Raw genomic sequence first — 23438 nt, forward strand, 5'->3', positions numbered from 1 at the left:
TGTTAACTCTTGCTGTCTTTTCTCCAAATATGCTTGTATATACACTGAACAAAAATATAAACGCAACATGTAATGTCTTGGTCTTGGTGGTTAGAGCTTTGGGCCAGTAACCCGAAAGTTTGCTGGATCGAATCCCCGAGCTGACAAGGTAAAAATCTGTTGTTCTGCCCCTGAGCAAGGCAGTTAACCCACTGTTCCCTGGGCTCCGAAGACGTGGATGACGATTAATAAGGCAGCCCCCCGCACCTCTCTGATTCAGAGGGGTTAAATGCGGAAGACACATTTCAGTTGAAGGCATTCAGTTGTACAACTGACTAGGTATCCCCCTTTCCCTTTCCCATGTTTCCTGAGCTGAAATTAAAGATCCCAGAAATGTTCCATACACACAAAAAGTTTATTTCTCTCAAATTGTGTGTACAAATGTGTTTACATCCCTGTTAGTGAGCATTTCTCCTTTGCCAAGATAATCCATCCAGCTGACAGGTGTGGCATAACAAGAAGCTGATTAAAGAACATGATCATTACACAGGTACACCTCTAAAATGTGCAGTATTGTCACACAACACAATGCCAAAGATGTCTCAAGTTTTGAGGGAGCATGGAATTGGCATGCTAACTGCAGGAATGTCCACCAGAGCTGTTGCCAGACAATTGAATGTTAATTTCTCTACCAAATTCGTTTTAGAGATTTGGCAGTATGTCCAACCGGCCTAACAAATGCAGACCACGTGTATGGCGTTCTGTGTGCAAGCGGTTGGCTGATGTCAACATTTGTGAACACAGTGTCCAATGGTGGCGGTGGGGTTATGGTATGGGCAGGCATGAGCTACAGACAATGAACACAACTGCATTTCATCCCTGGCAATTTCAATGCACCGAGATACCATGATGAGATCCTGGGCCCATTGTCGTGCCATTCATCCGCCGCCATCACGTCATGTTTCAGCATGATAATGCGCGGCCCAATGTCGCAAGGATCTGTACACAATTCCTGGAAGCTGAAAATGTCCCAGTTCTTCAATGGCCTGCATACTCACCAGACATTTCACACATTGAGCATGTTTGGGATGCTCTGGATCAACATGTACGACAGAGTGTTCCAGTTCCTCCCAATATCCAGAAACTTTGCACAGCCATTGAAGAGGAGTGAGACAACAATCCACAGGCCACAATCAACAGCCTGATTAACTCTATATGAAGGAGATATGTCACGCTGCATTAGACGATGGTGGTCACACCAGATACTGACTGGTTTTCCGATCCAATCACCTACCTTTTTTTAAGGTATCTGTGATTTACAGATGCATGTCTGAATTCCCAGTCCATAGATTGTTTTCAATTGACTCATTTCCTTATATGAACTGTAACTCAGTAAAATCTTTGAAATTGTTGCATGTTGCGTTTATATTTTTGTTCAGTATAATCTGAACCCCACACACCTCCTCCTTTTCCCTAAACCCTCCTCTCCTCCTTTCTATCTTCTCAAACACACGGTTGTCGCCTGTGATTCGTTGTCATGGTGATCAGCCCCCAAGGGACTCATCCCAAAACCGAAAGTTCTGCTAGTCTGAAATAGAACCGCCGTCTCTCTCCTGGGGGATGAGGTTCGCTAGATACAGAGAGAGAGCGAGAGAGAGAGGGGAGGGTGGGAGGGGGTGGACAGAAACAGAGAGTGGAGAGAGGAGAGAGGAGAGAGGAGAGGGAGAAAAATAGAGGGAAGTAGAGAGAGGAGGGAAAGGGGGGAGAACCAGAGATGGAGAAAGAGAAACAGAGAGGAACAGAGAGAGGAGAGAGGAAAGAGAGAGAGAGAGAGAGAGAGAGAGGGGGGGGGGGGGGGGGAGAAAGAGAGAAAGAGAGGGGAGGAGGAGAGACAAAGAAGAATAGAGATAAACAGAGAGAGGGACAAGAGAGAAGGTGCAGAGAGAGGCGGGGAAGAAAGAGGGAGAGAGAGATACATAAAGTAGAGAGAGAGAGGGTGAAGAGAGCGAGAGGAGGAGCAGAAAGTGGTGAGAGATAGAGAGAGAGGGAGTGAGAGAGACAGTGTGCATCCATTCCAACTGGGTCACATCGCCGGAGCTTTATGTAAGGGTAAACACTGCTGCCCTGTTCTGTGCCCTTGATTACACAAACTCACGCACGCACACACACACACACACACACACACACACACACACACACACACACACACACACACACACACACACACACACACACACACACACACACACACACACACACACACACACACACACACACACACACACACACACACACACACACAAACACAGGAGGAGCAGTCCTCCTCCAGAGACTACCCGTTGGGATGCAGCACTTTACATTTTTCAGTTATATACTAGGTCCAAATTTGCAGAGGCACTGAATTGAAACGAAAGCCATCACTGTCTCTCAGTGGATTTACGATAAGTACATCATGACAGTGAAGTGAACCCTGGATGTTAGCTCTCGGTCAACATAACTTAGCATTTCATTTCTGCCAAAGTATACTGAACAAAAATATAAAAGCAACATGCAACAATTTCAAAGATTTTACTGAGTTACAGTTCATATAAGGAAATCAGTCAATTGAAATAAATTCATTCGCCCCTAATCTATGGATTTAACACGACTGGGAATACAGATATACATCTGTCACAGACACCTTAAAAAAAGTTAGGGGCGTGGATCAGAAAACCAATCAGTACCTGGTGTGGCCACCAGTTGCCACATGCAGCGCGACACATCTCCTCCGCATAGTTGGTCAGGCTGTTGATTGTGGCCTGTGGATTGCTGTCCCACTCCTCTCCACTGGCTGTGTGAAGTCAAATCAAATCAACTGATATTGGTCACATACACATGGTTAGCAGATGTTAATACGAGTGTAGCAAAATGCTTGTGCTTCTAGTTCCGACAGTGCAGTAATATCTAACAAGTAATCTAACAAATTCACAACGACTACTTTATACACACAAATGTAAAGGGATGAATAAGAATATGTACATATAAATATATGGATAAGCAATGGCCATGCGGCATAGGAAAGATGCAGTAGATGGTATAGAATACAGTATAAACATATGAGATGAGTAATGTAGGATATGTAGACATTATTAAAGTGGCGTTATTTAAAGTGACTAGTGATTCCTTTATTAAATCCATTTATAACATGTATTAAAGTGGCCAGAGATTTGAGTCTGTATGTTGGCAGCAGCCACTTTATGTTGGTGATGGCTGCTTAACAGTCTGATGGCCTTGTGATAGAAGCTGTTTTCAGTCTCTCGGTCCCAGCTTTGATGCACCTGTACTGACCTCGCCTTCTGGATGATAGCGGGGTGAACAGACAGTGGCTCGGGTGCATCGTGTGCAAGTTGCTGGATATTGGCGGGAACTGGAACATGAGGTTGTACACGTCGATGCAGAGTATCCTGAACATGCTCAATGTGTGACGTGTCAGGTGAGTATGCAGGCGATGGAAGAAATGGGACATTTTCAGCTTCCAAGAATTGTATAGAAATCCTTGCGACATGGTGCCGTGCATTATGCTGAAACATGAGGTGATGGCAGCGGATGAATGGCACGACAATGTGCCTCAAGATCTCGTCACAGTATCTCTGTGCATTCAAATTACCATCGCTAAAATGCAATTGTGTTCGTTGTCCGTAGCTTATGCGTGCCCATACCATAACCCCACCACCACCACCATGGGGCACTCTGTTCACAATGTTGACATCAGCAAACCGCTAGCCCACACAACGCCATACACGTTGTCTGCGGTTGTGAGGCCGGTTGGACATACTGACAAATTCTCTAAAACGCTGTTGGAGGCAGCTTATCGTTGAAAAATTAACATTCAATTGTCTGGCAACAGCTCAGGCTACATACTGCAACACATGTTTCAGACTGGATGTCTCCTTGTACTTTATCGAATCGGTGCTGTCTAAATCCCAATTAAAAATGGGAAGATATAGCAAGATTTTGTATTACACAAATCCATTGATAATCAACTGATGAGAGGGGACTCAAATGAACAAATAAGTCTGTAATGGTTTCTGTTCCCAACACTTCAGGTTCTGTTGCTCCCGGTTACAGTAATTCACAAGGTGTCAACTTGTGGCATCTAAGAGGGTGGAGTGATCTACACTATTGCCTTGAACGGATTAAACAGAAAACAGCACAGACAAGAAATGAGTTAGCTTACTAAAGTGGATTATTTCAAATATTGCCATTGTGAGAATGATGCATTTCATTGTTTAGTTTACTTTGTGTGTAATTGGCTCACATGAGAAGGGGATACAACACTACAGAATGTTGTTGGATCTCTCACCTCTGTTTGTCAGTCTCTTCCCATTCTACACCCATTCCCAAATTCAACATTGGCTATGTAATAGATCCATGTAATTCCAGTTCATATTTGCGAGGGTTGTTTGCGCAATGCGTTGTCTGCGCGTCGGGTGTGATTGTAGAGGGGGTGATTGTCTATTAAAGGGGCAGCCAGTTGTTTACAATCCTATTCGGACTGTTTCAAATCCCCCCTTGCACTCAGAGAGTATAATGGAGGGAGGAGGGAGGAGTGCGGGTGTGTGTGAGAGAAAGAGATAGCGAGAGAGAGAGAGTGTGTATCTGTGATAGTGTACATGCTTGAGCGCTTGTGGATGTGTGTGTGTGTCTGCGTGCGCGCGTGTGTGAGGGTGAAGGTGAGGGTGCGTGAGTGTGTGCTTCTCTGTGTGTATGCGTGTATGTGAGCGCAAGCGCCAGGGAGAATGGCACACACAGCCAAGGCAGACGGAAGGAGAGAGAGAAAGAGAGAGAGAGCTAGGAGCGAGAGAAAAACAGAGAGACAGAGATAATGTAGAGGAGGGAGGGAGGGAGGGGAGGGAGGTTCTGGGGGAGTTATAAGGAAGGGCGTGGCCAGCAAACTGTCAGTCACTGCCGTTTACCACACAAAATGGGTGTGCTCAAATACAAGGACATCCAATGGCAAGCGACGTTGCTTGTGTCACCATGGTGATGGGGCTGTACTCAGGGAGGTTGTGATGGGTTGACAGGTGCGTGACAATCGGAGCTCTCTGCAAGCATGTACGCCAAAGGCAAGAGTAACAACGTGCCGTCCGACAGCCAAGCCAGAGAAAAGTAAGTTTTATTTATGGGGGGAAACCGCAGCAATGAGGGAGGATTGAGAAAGTTAATGAACGTCCGGGTCAGTCACACGGAGCTGTCGGAGAAGAGAGACATTGCGAGAGACTCATAAATGCATGATTGAGGCTTTGCACGGCTTTAAAAGTTGACTATGTCAATTTCTTTGTAAATTCTGGATATTACAAGAAAGATTACAATAGAACATCATGGGAAAATAGAATATATGCACGAGGCTAGCCGACTTACATGACCGTGGTTCATAGGACACCTTTTACCGTTATACTAGGCTAGTATTTCTGCGACATAGCCTACATTTTTGACAGCAATGCTTATCAATCTACAGTTTGTCAGTTAGCGATATTTCGCTATATAGTATGCAAAAACATTATACTGTCTGTAGAGGTAGCTGTTGGAAAGCCTAGGCAACTGTTATGTTCAAGTTTTTCAGTGGAGCTTTATGCACGCTTACATGCCCACGTCGTGCATATTGTTGTGAGTAGAAGTTATCTTTGCATTAAGTTGACAAGCAGGTAACACTATCGCTGTTAGTTCAATCAACCCATCCATTGCATGCTACAGTACCTCGCAGCAGCTGACACAGACAGACAGGCTATTAAATAGCCAGCATAGCCTAATGTGGTATCTGTCATCATTATTAAGCTATCATTAACATTACCTGAATTTTTACTTGCATAGTCTAGCGTAGCCTACAGGTCAAGGTGCCTAAACAATATGCGTATGTACATTTTCGAAAAACATGTTATAACTACATGGTTATACAATGCATGCACATTGCAACCAATGTGTTTTTCAGTTGAGCAAATAATTAAGGTATTGACACCAATGTCCGGCCGGGGGCTTTTCAATTGTAATTTCTGTCAAAATAGCCTACAACATAATGTAATTTCTGTCAAAGATTTATAAAACATTTATATAATTTTATGCATACTGTAGCCTCAGAATTATTTCCGATGAATGTCTCTGTTGAGTGAGCACATCTTGTCTAAAGAAGAAACAATTTCCCGGGAGACAGACAGGAGAACTTGGTTACATTAGGCAGGTTTCTATTAACCCAGGCACTTGGCACACACTGGTTGAATTGACGTAGATTTTCAAAAAATCGAATACATTTTTATCTGTTCGACAGGGGTGGGTTCTTCTTTTGTCATAGGCACATGGAAATTATTAGACTATTGCTAATATTAGTCAATTCTTGCCAAGGGCTTAACTTTGTGTTGCATATTGGGGAGGTTAGGGTCAATTGTTTCCGGGGTCAACACCCGTACATGGGGGTCATGGGCCCCCAACCCAGGAGAAAAAATTAAATAAATGTAAAATGGTTGTTTCTGGTTAATTTTGAAGGGAAAATAAACAAACGTTACCGATAATTTGGTCAATGTATCCCAACCACAACTGAAATACTAATAATTTATATATTACTTTAAACTGTTGATCTAACTAACAGTTCAGTAGTTAACTACGCTTGGCAATTATTTTGTAGAACGACTGTGAGAAAGTCAGTTCTGAGGTGTGTTCAGTTCAATTGAATGTTTGCTACGTTGCGTAATGGCTTGTACTGAACAATGTTCTTCAACGTTCTTGAACAGACTTTGAGGTAGCCTACCTTTGCTCCGTTTGGCAGATGTGAGGGGGTTGTGGCTTGAAGCAATGAGTGTGGTATTTGAAGGATAGTGGTGCATTTTTAACCCACAACACAACCCCACCCCGTTTTTCAACTGGTCGTTCAGAACAGCACAGTTTCCGTTTAATTGAATATTGCATTACGTTTTTTCATACTGAACGCAGCCTTGGTGACTTTTCTACTCTAAAATTAATAAAAATGTAATTATGGTGACAGCATTAAAATGGTAATTTTATGCTCCAAAATTGAGCCTAAAATGGACCATATTATCAGGCTGGTGTGTTATTTAGGAATAAGCATTATCACCTGTAGCCCAACTGATGCAGCATAGAGCCCTGCACAGCATAGAGCCCTGCACAGCATAGAGCCCTGCACAGCATAGAGCCCTGAATTTTAAGCCAGAGTCCTACCCACGCCCGAGACATTCAAGGCCCTAACCTACCCAGGCCCGATTGCTTCTGCCAAATGTAACCCTTTCACACGTACCAACAAACGGGTGTGATCATTCTACAGCGGTCCTAGCAGCGTACACTTAAACCGGTGTGATTAGAACGCTTATTTAGAACGTCCAGTTTCGATTGACGCAGCAGTCAGCATTTGAGCTGGCCACACTGTTTTTTCACAGAAACATTTTGCACAAACAGAGTCCATACAAAGTTATGTCCTGAATGTGACCAGTTTATTTTTGGATGCAATGTTAGAATAAAAACATGAGCTGGCTCATACACAGGGGAAATTATTTTATGTAGAGGTGCTAACAGTGAATAAACTATAAGCTCTAAAAATAGAGTCGCACACTCTATATATAAACTCCCAGTAATTTATTGGGTAAATCTCCAACGTTTCGGCATCACTGCCTTCTTCTGGTTGATTGTTCCGACATTCATTCACAGAAGTAGCGACAGCATAACTGTAACGGATTTCCTCCTCCTCTTCTTCCGAAGAGGAGGAGCAAGGATTCTACCAAAATGCAGCGTTGGAATAGGACATAATGAATTTATTTAACAAGACAAAAAACGAACTAACTTGAATAACTAACAAAATAACAAAACGGAGTAGACAGACCTGGACATGCGAACTTACATAAAACGAAGAACTCACGAACAGGAAAAATGACTACACAAAAGAACGAACTGACAAACAAACCGAAACAGTCCCGTATGGCGCGACAAACACAGACACAGGAAACAACCACCCACAACAATCAATGTGAAAACACCTACCTTAATATGGCTCTCAATCAGAGGAAATGAAAACCACCTGCCTCTAATTGAGAACCATATCAGGTCACCCTTTAACAAACATAGAAACACATAACATAGACTACCCACCCAAACTCACGCCCTGACCGTCAAACACATACAAAATAATAGAAAACCGGTCAGGAACGTGACATAACCCCCCCCTCAAGGTGCGTACTCCGAACGCACCACCAAAAGTCTAGGGGAGGGTCTGGGTGGGCGTCTGACCACGGTGGTGGCTCAGGCTCTGGGCGAGGTCCCCACCCCACCATAGTCAATCCCAGCTTACGTCTCCCCCTTAGAATGACCACCCTCATATTACACCCACTTAATTTAAATGGTAACCTTAAGATAAGGGGCAGCACCGGTACAAGGGGCAGCACCGGGATAAGGTAGCTCAGGACAGAGAGATAGCTCAGGACAGAGAGGTAGGTCAGGATAGAGAGGTAGCTCAGGATAGAGGGGCAACTCCGGACTGAAGGGCAGCTCCGGACAGAGAGACAGCTCTGGACTGAGGGGCAGTTCTGGATAAATGGCAGCTCTGGGCTGAGGGGCAGCTCATGACTGGCTGACGGCTCTGGACGCTCATGGCTAGCTGACGGCTCTGGACGCTCATGGCTGGCTGACGGCTCTGGACGCTCATGGCTGGCTGACGGCTCTGGACGCTCATGGCTGGCTGACGGCTCTGGACGCTCATGGCTGGCTGACGGCTCTGGACGCTCATGGCTGGCTGACGGCTCTGGACGCTCATGGCTCGCTGACGGCTCTGGACGCTCATGGCTAGCTGACGGCTCTGGACGCTCATGGCTGGCTGACGGCTCTGGACGCTCATGGCTGGCTGACGGCTCTGGACGCTCATGGCTCGCTGACGGCTCTGGCAGATCCTGTCTGGTTGGCGGCTCTGGCAGATCCTGTCTGGTTGGCGGCTCTGGCAGATCCTGTCTGGTTGGCGGCTCTGGCAGATCCTGTCTGGTTGGCGGCTCTGGCAGATCCTGTCTGGTTGGCGGCTCTGGCAGATCCTGACTGACGAATGGCTCTAGCGGCTCCTGACTGACTAACGGCTCTGACGGCTCGGGACAGACGGGCGGCTCTAATGGCTCGGGACAGACGGATGGCTCAGACGGCACTGGGCAGACGGATGGCTCAGATGGCGCTGGGCAGACGGATGGCTCAGATGGCGCTGGGGAGACGGATGGCTCAGATGGCGCTGGGGAGACGGATGGCTCAGATGGCGCTGGGGAGACGGATGGCTCAGATGGCGCTGGGGAGACGGATGGCTCAGATGGCACTGGGGAGACGGATGGCTCAGATGGCACTGGGGAGACGGATGGCTCTGGCCGGATGAGGCGCACTGTAGGCCTGGTGCGTGGTGCCGGAACTGGAGGCACCGGGCTAAGGACACGCACCTTCAGGCTAGTGCGGGGAGCAGGGACAGGGCACACTGGACTCTCAAAACGCACTATGGACCTGGTGCGTGGTACCGGCACTGGTGGCACCGGGCTGAGGGCACGCACATCAGGACGAGTACGGGGAGAAGGAACAGTGTGTACAGGGCTCTGGAGACGCACAGGTGGCTTAGTGCGTGGTGCCGGAACTGGAGGCACTGGGCTGGAGACACGCACCATAGGGAGAGTGCGTGGAGGAGGAACAGGGCTCTGGAAACGCACTGGAAGCCTGGTGCGTGGAGTAGGCACTGGTGGTACTGGGCTGGGGCGGGGAGGTGGCGCCGGAAATACCGGACCGTGCAGGCGTACTGGCTCCCTTGAGCATTGAGCCTGCCCAACCTTACCTGGTTGAATGCTCCCCGTTGCCCGACCAGTGCGGGGAGGTGGAATAACCCGCACCGGGCTATGTAGGCGAACCGGGGACACCATGCGTAAGGCTGGTGCCATGTATGCCGGCCCGAGGAGACGCACTGGAGACCAGACGCGTTGAGCCGGCTTCATGACACCTGGCTCAATGCCCAATCTAGCCCTACCAGTGCGGGGAGGTGGAATAACCCGCACCGGGCTATGAACACGTACAGGAGACACCGTGCGCTCTACTGCGTAACACGGTGTCTGCCCGTACTCCCGCTCTCCACGGTTAGCCTGGGAAGTGGGCGCAGGTCTCCTACCTGCCCTTGGCCCACTACCTCTTAGCCCCCCCCCAAGAAATGTTTGGGGTTTCTTCGCGGGCTTCCAGCCACGTCTCCTTGCTGCCTCCTCATACCACCGCTCCTGGGCTCTCGCTGCTTCCATCTCCTCACGAGCGCGGCGATATTCCCCAATATGAGCCCAGTGTCCTTTTCCCTCCAATACTTCCTCCCAAGTCCACGAGTCCTGATTACTTGGCCGCTGCTCGAACTCACACTGCTTGGTCCTGGTTCGGTGGGTGGTTCTGTAACGGATTTCCTCCTCCTCTTCATCCGAAGAGGAGGAGCAAGGATTCGACCAAAATGCAGCGTTGGAATAGGACATAATGAATTTATTTAACAAGACAAAAAACGAACTAACTTGAATAACTAACAAAATAACAAAACGGAGTAGACAGACCTGGATATGCGAACTTACATAAAACGAAGAACTCACGAACAGGAAAAATGACTACACAAAAGAACGAACTGACAAACAAACCGAAACAGTCCCGTATGGCGCGACAAACACAGACACAGGAGACAACCACCCACAACAATCAATGTGAAAACACCTACCTTAATATGGCTCTCAATCAGAGGAAATGCAAAACCACCTGCCTCTAATTGAGAACCATATCAGGTCACCCTTTAACAAACATAGAAACACATAACATAGACTACCCACCCAAACTCACGCCCTGACCGTCAAACACATACAAAATAACAGAAAACCGGTCAGGAACGTGACAATAACACAATTATCATCCAAACCGGAAAATGTAGCCTACAGCGCTAACTGAGGAAAGATTGACTTAACACAAGCGGTCATATTTAGATAACTCTCGACTGACAGAAACCACAATATGAATTGGCTAATAGCAATTACTATTTGGGTAGTTTGTGGCCTGCTGGAGGTCATTTTGCAGGGCTCTGGCAGTGCTCCTCCTTGCACAAAGGCGGAGGTAGCGGTCCTGCTGCTGGGTTGTTGCCCTCCTACGGCCTCCTCCACGTCTCCTGATGTACTGGCCTGTCTCCTGGTAGCGCCTCCATGCTCTGGACACTACGCTGACAGACACAGCAAACCTTCTTGCCACAGCTCGCATTGATCTGCCATCCTGGATGAGCTGCACTACCTGAGCCACTTGTGTGGGTTGTAGACTCCGTCTCATGTTACCACTAGAGTGAGAGCACCGCCAGCATTCAAAAGTGACCAAAACATCAGCCAGGAAGCATAGGAACTGAGAAGTGGTCTGTGGTCACCACCTGCAGAATCACTCCTTTATTGGGGGTGTCTTGCTAATTGCCTATAATTTACACCTTTTGTCTATTCCATTTGCACAACAGCATGTGAAATGTATTGTCAATCAGTGTTGCTTCCTAAGTGGACAGTTTGATTTCACAGAAGTGTGATTGACTTGGAGTTACATTGTGTTGTTTAAGTGTTCCCTTTATTTTTTTGAGCAGTGTATAATGTCACCAAACATGGCGGAAGGCCTCTCGAGTGGCGCAGTGGTCTAAGGCACTGAATCGCAGTTCTAGCTGTGTGTCACGTTCGTCGTAATGATGAGACCAAGGCGCAGCGTTATATGAATACATACTTTTTAAATTAACGAATAAACACTAAACAAACTAACAAAACGAACGTGAAGCTATATTATAACAAGTGCTGACATGCAACTACATATAGACAATAACCCACAAACCAAACTGGAAAACGGCAACCTAAATAGGATCCCCAATCAGAGACAACGATAAACAGCTGCCTCTGATTGGGAACCAATTCAGGCCACCATAGACCTACATATGCCTAGACTACACACACACACCTAGACATACAAAAACCCTAGACAATACAAAACAATCATACCCACCCTCGTCACACCCTGACCTGACCAAAATAATACAGAAAACATAGAATACTAAGGTCAGGGCGTGACACTGTGTCACTAGAGATCCTGGTTTGAGTCCAGGCTCTGACGCAGCCGGCCGCGACCGGTAGACCCAAGGGGCAGCGCACAATTGGCCCAGCGTCGCCCAGGTTAGGGGAGGGTTTGGCCGGCAGGGATGTTCTTGTCCCATTGCGCACTAGCGACTCTTGTGGCGGGCCGGGCGTAATGCGTATGGTGTTTCCTCTGACACATTGGTGCGGCTGGCTTCTGGGTTAAGAGGGCATTGTGTCAAAAAGCAGTGCGGCTTGGCTGGGTTGTGTTTCGGAGGACGAACAACTCTCGACCTTCGCCTCTCCCGAGTCCGTACGGGAGTTGCAGCGATGAGACAAGATTGTAACTACCAATTGGATACCATGAAATTGGGGAGAAAAAGGGTTAAAAAAATAACTAACTTTACATTTTTTTTTTATGTATTTATATAAAGAAACATGGCACCACACATAGCTGGCAAATAGCTTAGCATTAGCTCATTATAATCAGTACAAACTTCATAAAAGTATTTTACACACATCATAGGTGTCCATTACAAGTCCGTACGGGAGTTGCAGCGATGAGACAAGATTGTAACTACCAATTGGATACCATGAAATTGGGGAGAAAAAGGGTTAAAAAAATAACTAACTTTACATTTTTTTTTAATGTATTTATATAAAGAAACATGGCACCACACATAGCTGGCAAATAGCTTAGCATTAGCTCATTATAATCAGTACAAACTTCATAAAAGTATTTTACACACATCATAGGTGTCCATTACAATCTATTCAATATTCAGAATACATTATTTGTCACCAGTACTTGAAAAGATGTGAATAAGACTGTTAATACATTATGCTCCATACATACATACATGGGGCGACAGGTAGCCTGGTGTTTAGAGCGTTGGGCCAGTAACCGAAAGTTTGCTAGATCGAATCCCTGAGCTGACAAGGTAAAAATCTGTCATTCTGCCCCTGAACAAGGCTGTTAACCCACTGTTCCTAGGCCATCGTTGTAAATAAGAATTTGTTCTTAACTGACTTGCCTAGTTAAATAAAGGTTAAATAAATAAAAAAAATACATGCACTACCATTCAAAAGTTTGGGGTCACTTAGAAATGTCCTTGTTTTTGAAAGAAAATGTAAAAAATGGTCCATTAAAATAACATCAAATTGATCAGAAATACAGTGTAGACATTATTAATGTTGTAAATGACTATTCCAAAATGAGTGTGAGTATCCATAGCAACGGCTCCGCTTGGGCTGCTCAATGAAGAGACATGAGAGAGCAGTAAGCTGTTAGCTACTTTCCGTCACTTTAAAATCCGACAATTTAAGAAACATTATTTTATGTGAAATAATCTCTTCTGTCTTATATTTGACGAGGTTGAAGAACTTCTGACACCATGTTATGATCTTAGCAGCAAAGCACAAGCAAATGGCTCAGCTTCAAAATGTTTGTGATTCATTTAGTGATACCCGAGCCCTCCCCTTACCCTAGTTATTGATGAAAAAGCAGGCCCTACCCTAACCCGATGTATTGTGTCAGGCCCCGTCGGGCTCTGGGCAGGTAGCAGTGCTCTATAAATAAATAGGCTGAAGCATGTGGTTGCCAATCTGTATTTGTGCTGATCATTGTCTAAATCAGTGCTTCCCAAACGTTTTCAGTCATGGCCCCCTTTCATCATGGGGGAACATCCTATGCCCCCTCACCTCCACCAATTGAATGAACTGCTACTATTATTTTATTTTGTAGATTTTCTCAATTTAAATAAAATATACAGTAAAGGTGGTTCTAGAAGTATTCTTAGTGTGACTATTAGGTTGTATAAACATGATGAGTCACCCCTCCCCCCCATACAATTTTGTCCTTTAAATGTGTGTTCTAAACATAAATAAGGAGGAAAGGTTGCAGCCGCTGGTCAGAGTCTGAGACAGGCTGGGGAGAGAACAGGCTTGGTTGAGAAAACTGCTTGAGGTTCAGAGAAACAGCCCTTCTCTAATTCTGTAGCCTACTAGAATAAACTTTGAAAGAATTACTTTCTAGTAGGCTACAGAATTAGAGAAGGGCTGTTTCTCTGTAGTTGTTTCAAAGTTTATAATACTAACAAAGTTCCCTTTGAACTCACAAAATTGAGCCCAATAGAAGTGTTAACCAATTATCACTCGTTTTGAGAAATAGTACTCTCACACGCGCATCTCGTCACTTTGCAATAGAAACTTTATCCATTTGAAACATATACTTTTCTATATAATTCTTATTCGTGCTTATGAAATGGTAAATGTGACTGTACATTTTTATTTGTACAAGTTATCTCACAGAATTAATGGTTTGAGAGAGAGAAAGAATGGAGCTATTGCTCTGTTCTCCTTACAAGCCTTGCGCAACTTTTTTCCCTTCACAAACCAAGGCCTCTGAGGAACAGGCCTAACCAAAAGCGTAATTGGCGGTGGGAATTGAGTACTACTGTGTAGTGTAAAACCACAGGAAGCAACCCACTGGGCACACACTGGTTGAATCAACGTTGTTTCCACATCATTTCAATAAAATTACGCAACTGATTCTTGCCTTCTATCTATGCTGTCTTTTGCGGGCTACCTGAAGCATAACAAATTTGTGGGCAGGGCATACAGGCTGTTGCGTCACCTTATTAATGCGCAATTTGCCTAATAGGATAATGGAAACCCTTCAACCATATAAGTTATATTAGACATAAAGAAAATGTAGAAAATTAGTTTTTTAAGGTGTAACATCATTACGTCCAGCTGTTCTTATCGACACAAGACAGATAAAATAAAATGTTATTGGTCATGTACATGTATTTGCGGATGTTATCGCAGGTACAGTGAAATGCTTGTGTTTCTAGCTCCAACAGTGCAGTAATACCTAACAATGCAAAACAATATACCCAAATCCCAAAAATGTAAACAAATAAATTAAGAAATATCAGAACGAGATATATATATATACAGTGGGGCAAAAAAGTATTTAGTCAGCCACCAATTGTGCAAGTTCTCCCACTTAAAAAGATGAGAGAGGCCTGTAATTTTCATCATAGGTACACTTCAACTATGACAGACAAAATGAGAAAAAAAAATCCAGAAAATCACATTGTAGGATTTTTAATGAATTTATTTGCAAATTATGGTGGAAAATAAGTATTTGGTCACCTACAAACAAGCAAGATTTCTAGCTCTCACAGACCTGTAACTTCTTCTTTAAGAGGTTCCTCTGTCCTCCACTCGTTACCTGTATTAATGGCAGCTGTTTGAACTTGTTATCAGTATAAAAGACACCTGTCCACAACCTCAAACAGTCACACTCCAAACTCCACTATGGCCAAGACCAAAGAGCTGTCAAAGGACACCAGAAACAAAATTGTAGACCTGCACCAGGCTGGGAAGTCTGAATCTGCAATAGGTAATCAGCTTGGTTTGAAGAAATCAACTGTGGGAGCAATTATTAGGAAATGGAAGACATACAAGACCACTGATAATATCCCTCGATCTGGGGCTCCACGCAAGATCTCATCCCGTGGGGTCAAAATGATCACAAGAACGGTGAGCAAAAATCCCAGAACCACACGGGGGGACCTAGTGAATGACCTGCAGAGAGCTGGGACCAAAGTAACAAAGCCTACCATCAGTAACACACTACGCCGCCAGGGACTCAAATCCTGCAGTGCCAGACGTGTAAACCCTGCTTAAGCCAGTACATGTCTAGGCCCGTCTGAAGTTTGCTAGAGAGCATTTGGATGATCCAGAAGAAGATTGGGAGAATGTCATATGGTCAGATGAAACTAAAATATAACTTTTTGGTAAAAACTCAACTCGTCGTGTTTGGAGGACAAAGAATGCTGAGTTGCATCCAAAGAACACCATACCTACTGTGAAGCATGGGGGTGGAAACATCATGCTTTGGGGCTGTTTTTCTGCAAAGGGACCAGGACGACTGATCCGTGTAAAGGAAAGAATGCATGGGGCCATGTATCGTGAGATTTTGAGTGAAAACCTCCTTCCATCATCAAGGGCATTGAAGATGAAACGTGGCTGGGTCTTTCAGCATGACAATGATCCCAAACACACCGCCCGGGCAACGAAGGAGTGGCTTCGTAAAAAGCATTTCAAGGTCCTGGAGTGGCCTAGCCAGTCTCCAGATCTCAACCTCATAGAAAATCTTTGGAGGGAGTTGAAAGTCCGTGTTGCCCAGCAACAGCCCCAAAACATCACTGCTCTAGAGGAGATCTGCATGGAGGAATGGGCCAAAATACCAGCAACAGTGTGTGAAAACCTTGTGAAGACTTACAGAAAACGTTTGACCTCTGTCATTGCCAACAAAGGGTATATAACAAAGTATTGAGATAAACTTTTGTTATTGACCAAATACTTATTTTCCACCATAATTTGCAAATAAATTCATTAAAAATCCTACAATGTGATTTTCTGGATTTCTTTTCTCATTTTGTCTGTCATAGTTGAAGTGTACCTATGATGAAAATTACAGGCCTCTCTCATCTTTTTAAGTGGGAGAACTTGCACAATTGGTGGCTGACTAAATACTTTTTTGCCCCACTGTATATATATATATATATATATATATATGATACACTCACTGCCCAGTTCACGAAAAAATGTATCACTCCTACAGACAGTGAGTCACGTGGCCGTGGCTTGCTATATAAAGTAGGCAGGCATCAAGGCATTCAGTTACTGTTCGATTGAACGTTAGAATGGGCAAAACAAATGACTTGAGCGACTTTGAGCATGGTATGATCGTCGGTGCCAGGCGCGCAGTATCCAGTATCTCAGAAACGGAGTTTTTCACACAACAGTGTCTAGGGTTTACCGAAAACAAATGGTGCGACAAACAAAAAACATCCAGTCAATGACAGTCCTTTGTGACGAAAACAGCTCGTTGATGAGAGAGGTCAAATGAGAATGGCAAGAATCGTGCAAGCTAACAGGTGGGCCACAAACAGACAAATAACAGCACAGTACAACAGCGGTGTGCAGAATGGCATCAGAACGCACAACTCGTCGATCCTCATCACAGATGGGCTATTGCATCAGACGACCACACCGGGTTCCACTCCTATCAGCTAAAAACAATAAGAAGCGCCTCCAGTGGGCACGCGATCACCATCACTGGACAATTGAGGAGTGGAAAAACATTGCCTGGTCCAACAAATGTCGGTTCCTGTTACGTCATGCTTATGGCAGAGTCAGGAATTGGCGTAAGCAGCATGAGTCCGTGGACCTATCCTGCCTGGTACAGGCTGGTGGCGGTGGTGTAATGGTGTGGGGAATGTTTTCCTGGAACACATTAGGTCCCTTGATACCAATTGAGCAACGAATGTTTCCGACACCTTATAGAATCCATGCCCTGAAGAATTCAGGCTCTTTTTGAGGCAAAGGGGGGTCTGACCCTGTACTAGATGGGTGTGCCTAATAAACTTTCCAATGTGTGTTATTTATAAAAAGCCTATTGCCAGAATGCTAACAAAATTATAATGCCAGTCAACCCAGCTAATAAAGCTATCCGTACAGTTGAAGTCACAAGTTTACATACACTTAGGTTGGAGTCATTAAAACTCGTTTTTCAACCACTCCACAAATTTGTTGTTAACAAACTATATTTTTTGCAAGATGTCCTAACCAACTTAGTGTATGTAAACGTCTGTAAACAGTCAACTTAGTGTATGTAAACGTCTGACCCACTGGAATTGTGAACAGTGAATTATAAGTGAAATAATCTGTCTGTAAACAATTGTTGGAAAAATGACTTGTGTCATGCACAAAGTAATGTCCTAACGGACTTACCAAAACTATAGTTTGTTAACAAGAAATTTGTGGAGTGGTTGAAGCCACTTATCACTTTTGCCTTATGGCAAGGTGCTCCATCATGCTGGAAAAGGCATTGTGGTGTCACCAAACTGTTCCTGGATGGTTGGGAGAAGATGCTCTTGGAGGATGTGTTGGTACCATTCTTTATTCATGGCTGTGTTCTTAGGCAAACTTGTGAGTGAACCCACTCCCTTGGCTGAGAAGCAACCCCACACATGAATGGTCTCAGGATGCTTTACTGTTGGCATGACACAGGACTGATGGTAGTGACTAGTGTTCAATGACTATGTACATAGGGCAGCAGTCTCAAAGGTTCAGGGCAGGGTACTGGGCGGAAGGCCGGCTAGTGGTGACTATTTAACAGTCTGATGGCTTGGAGATAGAACCTGTTTTTCAGTCTATCACTCCCAGCTCTGATGCACCTGTGCTGTCCCCGGTGATGTGTAGGCTGATACCCTTTGGAAAGCCCTGCGGTTGCAGACGTTGCAATTGCCGTACCAGGCGGTGATACAGCCCGACAGGATGCTCTCAATGGTGCATCTGTAGAATTTTGTGTGGGTTTGAGGGACCAAGCCAAATTTCTTCAGCCTCCTGAGGTTGAAGAGGTGGTGTTGCGCCTTATTCACCACACTGTCTGTGAACGGACCATTTCAAGTCGTCAGTGATGTGCACAGCGAGGAACTGGAAGCTTTTCACCCTCTCCACTGCGGCCCTGTCGATGTGGATGGGGGCGTGATCTTAATCTATCAGGCAGATGGAATTGACAGTTTATGGTTTTGATCATGGTGATGACAATAATGTTAATTTAAATCTATGAAAAGTAGAGAACTTTCCAGACCATGAGTGGTCTTGTTGCACTACATGTAATGAGGACATGAATAAGGGGTCCTTATGGTATAGCTGACCATGCACATTCCTGATTCATTTAGTATTTTAGACAAATCTGATGGAGTTTATCAAGTCCCCGGACACATCTTTTTGGAATCACAGTTTTGAGATAAATATTCTTTAAAGTCAAAAAGGGCAATTGCAACTACTTAACGACATTAGATAATTTTTCAGTTAATATACGTTATTGGCAGTTTGTTTGAGAGTGCTTTTGGAGAGTTTGATATTGGGATCCTTTGATCCGGACAAGGGCAATTCCAACGTTTTTTTTAAATTCCCAAAACAAATCTGTTCCCTTCAATGTACATTGTAAACAAAAATAATGCAACAAAATCAAACATTTTCAACTACTAAGAAATGATTTCCCCGCCGGACAAGGATTGTCCCGACTTTCAAGAATCTTTGAGCTAATTTCCTGCTATTCTATACATTTTGCTGTGAGGCTGAGAGAAACTTTTGCAGTTTTTAAGCTAATTTCCTGTAATTCTAAACATTTCTTTCATGGCTTATGACGTGTTCATATGCTATCTGGGGGGCCTGACCTCCGGGGGTGCCTAACCCAAAATTATAATACTATCTGGGAAGTGGGTTCCAGACAGGAAGATCACGTCAGTGATTCAACACACTCAAGTTGAGTATAGTGATAAAAGCCTGGCACGATGTGATGCACTCCTCCTAGGGACGGTATGGGAGAGCACTATCAAGCCAGGGATTCAGCCCCCATAACAAGGTCAGATGCAGAGAATCCCGTGGAGAGAGGGGAGCCGGCCAGGCAGAGACAGCAAAGTTGGTTTGTCAATCCAGTGCCTTGCCATTCAACTTCGGTCCCCTGGGCAGACTGCATTCAATCATAGGACCTATTGAAGAGATGAGTCTTCGGTAAAGACTTAAAGGTCGAGACTGAGTCTACATCTCACATCGTCAGACCATTCCATACAAATGGAGCACTTTAGGAGAAAGCCCTGCCTCCAGCTGTTTGCTTTGAGGTTCTAAGAACAATAAGGAGGCATGCGTCTTGTGACCATTGCGTACGTTTAGGTATGTAAGGCATGACCATATCGGAGAGATAGGTAGGAGCAAGTCCATGTAATGCTTTGTAGGTTAGCAGTAAAACCTTGAAATCAGCCCTTGCCTTAACAGGGAACCAGTGTAGAGAGGCTAGCACTGGAGTAATATGACGCAATTTTGGGGTTCTAGTCAAGATTCTAGCAGACATATTTAGCACTTGCTGAAATGTATTTAGTGCTTTATCGGAGTCGGAGAGTAGAGCAATGCAGTTGTCTAATCTTGAAGTGACAGAAGCACGGATTAGCATCATTTTTGGACAAAAAGTTTCAGATTTTTGCAATGTTACGAAGATGGAAATAGCTGCTCTTGAAATATTGTTTTTTATACAGTATGTTCATCAAAAGAGAGGTCAGGGTCCAGAGTAACGAAGAGGTCCTTCACAGTTTTATTTAAGACGACTGTACAACCATCAATATTAATTGTCAGATCAAACAGCAGATCTCTTTGTTTCTTGGGACCTAGAACTAGCATCACTGTTTTGTCCGAGTTTAAAAGTAAAACATTTGCTGCCATTCACTTCCTAATGTCTGAACCACAGGCTTCCAGGGTTGGCAAATTTGGGGTTTCACCATGTTCCATTAAAATGTACAGCTGTGTGTCATCTGCATAGCAGTGAAAGTTGACATTGTGTTTCCGAATGACACCCCCAAGAGGTATAATATATATTGAAAACAATAGTATTACTAAAACGGAACCTTGAGGAACACCCAAACTTAGCATTGATTTTTCAGAGGACAAACCATCCACAGTAACAAACAGATATCTTTCTGACTGATAAGATCTAAACCAGGCCAGAACTTGTCCGTGTAGACCAATTAGGGTTTCCAATCTCTCCAAAAGAATGTGGTGATCGATGGTATCAAAAGCAGCACTACGGTCTAGGAGCACGAGGACAGACGCAGAGCCTTGGTCTGATGACATTTAAAGGTAATATACCACCTTCACGAGTGCAATCTCAGTACTATGATGGGGTCTAAAACCAGGCTGGAGCGTTTCTTATACATTATTTTTCTTCGGGAAGGCAGTGAGTTGCTAACAAACAGCTTTTAAAAAATGTTTTGAGAGGAATGAGAGATTCAATATAGGCCGATAGTTTAACAAAAAAATTCCGGGTCAAGGTTTGGCTTTTTCAGGAGAGACTTTATTACTGCCACTTTTAGTGAGTTCCGTACACATCCGGAGGATGGGGAGCCGTTTATTATGTTCAAGGGCCAATAGGAGGGCCAATCACAGGATGTAGCTCTTTCAGTAGTTTAGTTGGAATAGAGTCCAGTAGGCAGCTGGAAGGTTTAGAGGCCATGGCTATTTTCGTGAATGTGTCGAGAGATACAGGATAAAAAAAACTTGATTGTCTCCATTGATCTGAGGTCTTGGCAGTTCTGTGCAAACTCAGGACAAGAGTTTTGGGGAAATATGCTTATTCAAAGAGAAGTCCGTAATTAGCTTATTTTTCTTCCCAATTTCGATCTTGCCTCATCACTGCAACTCCCCAACGGGCTCGGGAGGCAAAGGTCGAGTCATGCGCCCTCCGAAACATGACCCGCCAAACCAAACCCGGAAGCCAGCCACACAAATGTGTCGGAGGAAACACTGTTCAACTGACGAACGAGGTCAGCCTGCAGGCGCCCGGCCCGCCACAAGGAGGCGCTAGAGCGCGATGAGCCAAGTAAAGCCCCCCCCCCCCCGGCCAAACCCTCCCCTAACCCGGACGATGCTGGGCCCATTGTGCTTCTTCAATGCTTTTTCTTATGTAGAGGTGTGTGTGTGTGTGTGTTTGTGTTTTGCTATAGTAAAGTGAATAAAACAGGTGTCAACATGTTGGTGTCTGATTGTGGAGTCTGCCTGCTCTTCGTAACCCCCCCCCCCGCTCTCTTGCTCTCGCTCTCTTTGCCTGATGTAATGACAAGTGACAGCCCAGCACCACTGACTGTGTGCAGGAATTGTTCTGAGAGGACAAACCAGGGTCGTGCACTTCTCCGTGCCGGTTTCAGAAAGATTCAACATATCTTTAAATATTTGCATAGGCCTATAGAATTTCAGTTTGAAAAGGTTTGAAAATGTGAGACCCAGGGTTACATGATTATAAATCAAGTTTTCTTTTTTTGAAAACAAGAGAATGCAATTGAAACACTCCACCCTCGGTATACTGTTCCCTTCCTAGTATAATCGGTACACTGTTCCCTTCCTAGTATAATTTGCTTAGGGAAGAACCTGTTGTAAAACCAACAGGGGTTTTCCTCGGTTGAGTTCAATATCTGCTGTTGATCAGAGCGTCATGGCACTTGTGTGATGCAGAATTGTGATTGAAATGTAGCCGTTGATACAGCTGTATCCATGCTTGCTGGATAGTCAATGTTGCTTGGTAAGCTTATTCTTTGGACTCTATTCATCTGCCTCTGCAGATTAGCATGCAAACAAATAAACAAACAAGTAGGGTACTGACTGTACTCACTCTGGATCCTCAACTTGGACCGTGGCCTGTCACATAGTTACACACACACACACACACACACACACACACACACACACACACACACACACACACACACACACACACACACACACACACACACACACACACACACACACACACACACTTACCTCTGAGAGAAAGTTTCTATCTCCTGGCTTAGTGACAGGCACCTGGCTCTCCCCTCATTCCTGAGACACCTCCCGCTCCTGGCAGGAAGCTGCCGACGCAGCATTGCTCCGACTGAGGCAGAGCAGTGCATGTTTCGAGTGTTTATCCTCCCCAACAGAGCCAGTTCTGGTTGCTACTATCTGGCTGTCACAGTGACTCATAAGACTGCACTGAGACATCACAATACACCACAGGACCTGCTCAGGGTACCTTGAGGATCTTTACTGTAGGCCGCACTGTACGTCATATACTGTTTTAGCTACGTAGCCTCCTGCTGGCTGCCACTCTTCTGGCTCTGTTTACCTGTTTTATGTTTCAAATTGAAACCAATTGAAAGACGCTGGGTGCTCAATCTGAGTTATTTGGAGAGAACGTATATGTAAGAAAGTGAGAGGTGAGCGTGTAAGAAAAAGAAGGAAAGAGAGATAAGTAAGTGAATGATCGTGAGAAAGAAAAATAAGTGAGAAGAAATGTCCTCTGTGTGGTTGTGGTCAGATGAGGGTCAGATGAGGGTAGCTGGTTTCATGGTCTGATGCTTTCTAATGGCTGCTCATCAGACCCCAGCACTTAAAACACATCTCCTACACATAGATCGCTTATACTGGGATGTGACCACACCTGGTTCTGCTGGCCAAGGTCCAGACAGAACTCATGTGAAAACATCAGTGAAAGACCATACAGACACTGAGGGTTTGGGCACCAGTTAAACTCATCTCTGCTAGATCAGTGGAGAACATATTGTTGGTAAACTGTCCATCCAGTAAGCCTGTCTGAGCTCCTGTCTGCCTAGACCACCACTTTCCCATATGGTTCATCCCCCTCACAACAAACCCCATCTGTCTGACAGGCTGTCTTTATGAATGGTACTTCAGTTCAACTCCAGTAATGATTGTAGTGCTGATAGTTTATCTGCTCTCCTGGGAATTCAAGTGAGAAGC

At 44.9% G+C, this 23438-nt stretch overlaps 1 protein-coding gene across 1 annotated transcript in view; it reads left to right on the forward strand.

Annotated features, from left to right (window-relative positions):
- The first annotated feature begins 5029 nt into the window (after window positions 1-5029).
- Window positions 5030-23438, forward strand: part of LOC120054936 (single-stranded DNA-binding protein 2-like) — an 89692-nt gene continuing 71283 nt past the window's right edge. The window contains exon 1 of the mRNA XM_039002695.1: window positions 5030-5127. Coding sequence (XP_038858623.1) covers window positions 5072-5127 — 56 coding nt within the window. The 5' untranslated portion in view covers window positions 5030-5071. The remainder of the gene's footprint in view (window positions 5128-23438) is intronic.

This window comes from Salvelinus namaycush, chromosome 1 (genome assembly GCF_016432855.1).
Source record: "Salvelinus namaycush isolate Seneca chromosome 1, SaNama_1.0, whole genome shotgun sequence".
Taxonomy (NCBI): Eukaryota; Metazoa; Chordata; class Actinopteri; order Salmoniformes; family Salmonidae; genus Salvelinus; species Salvelinus namaycush.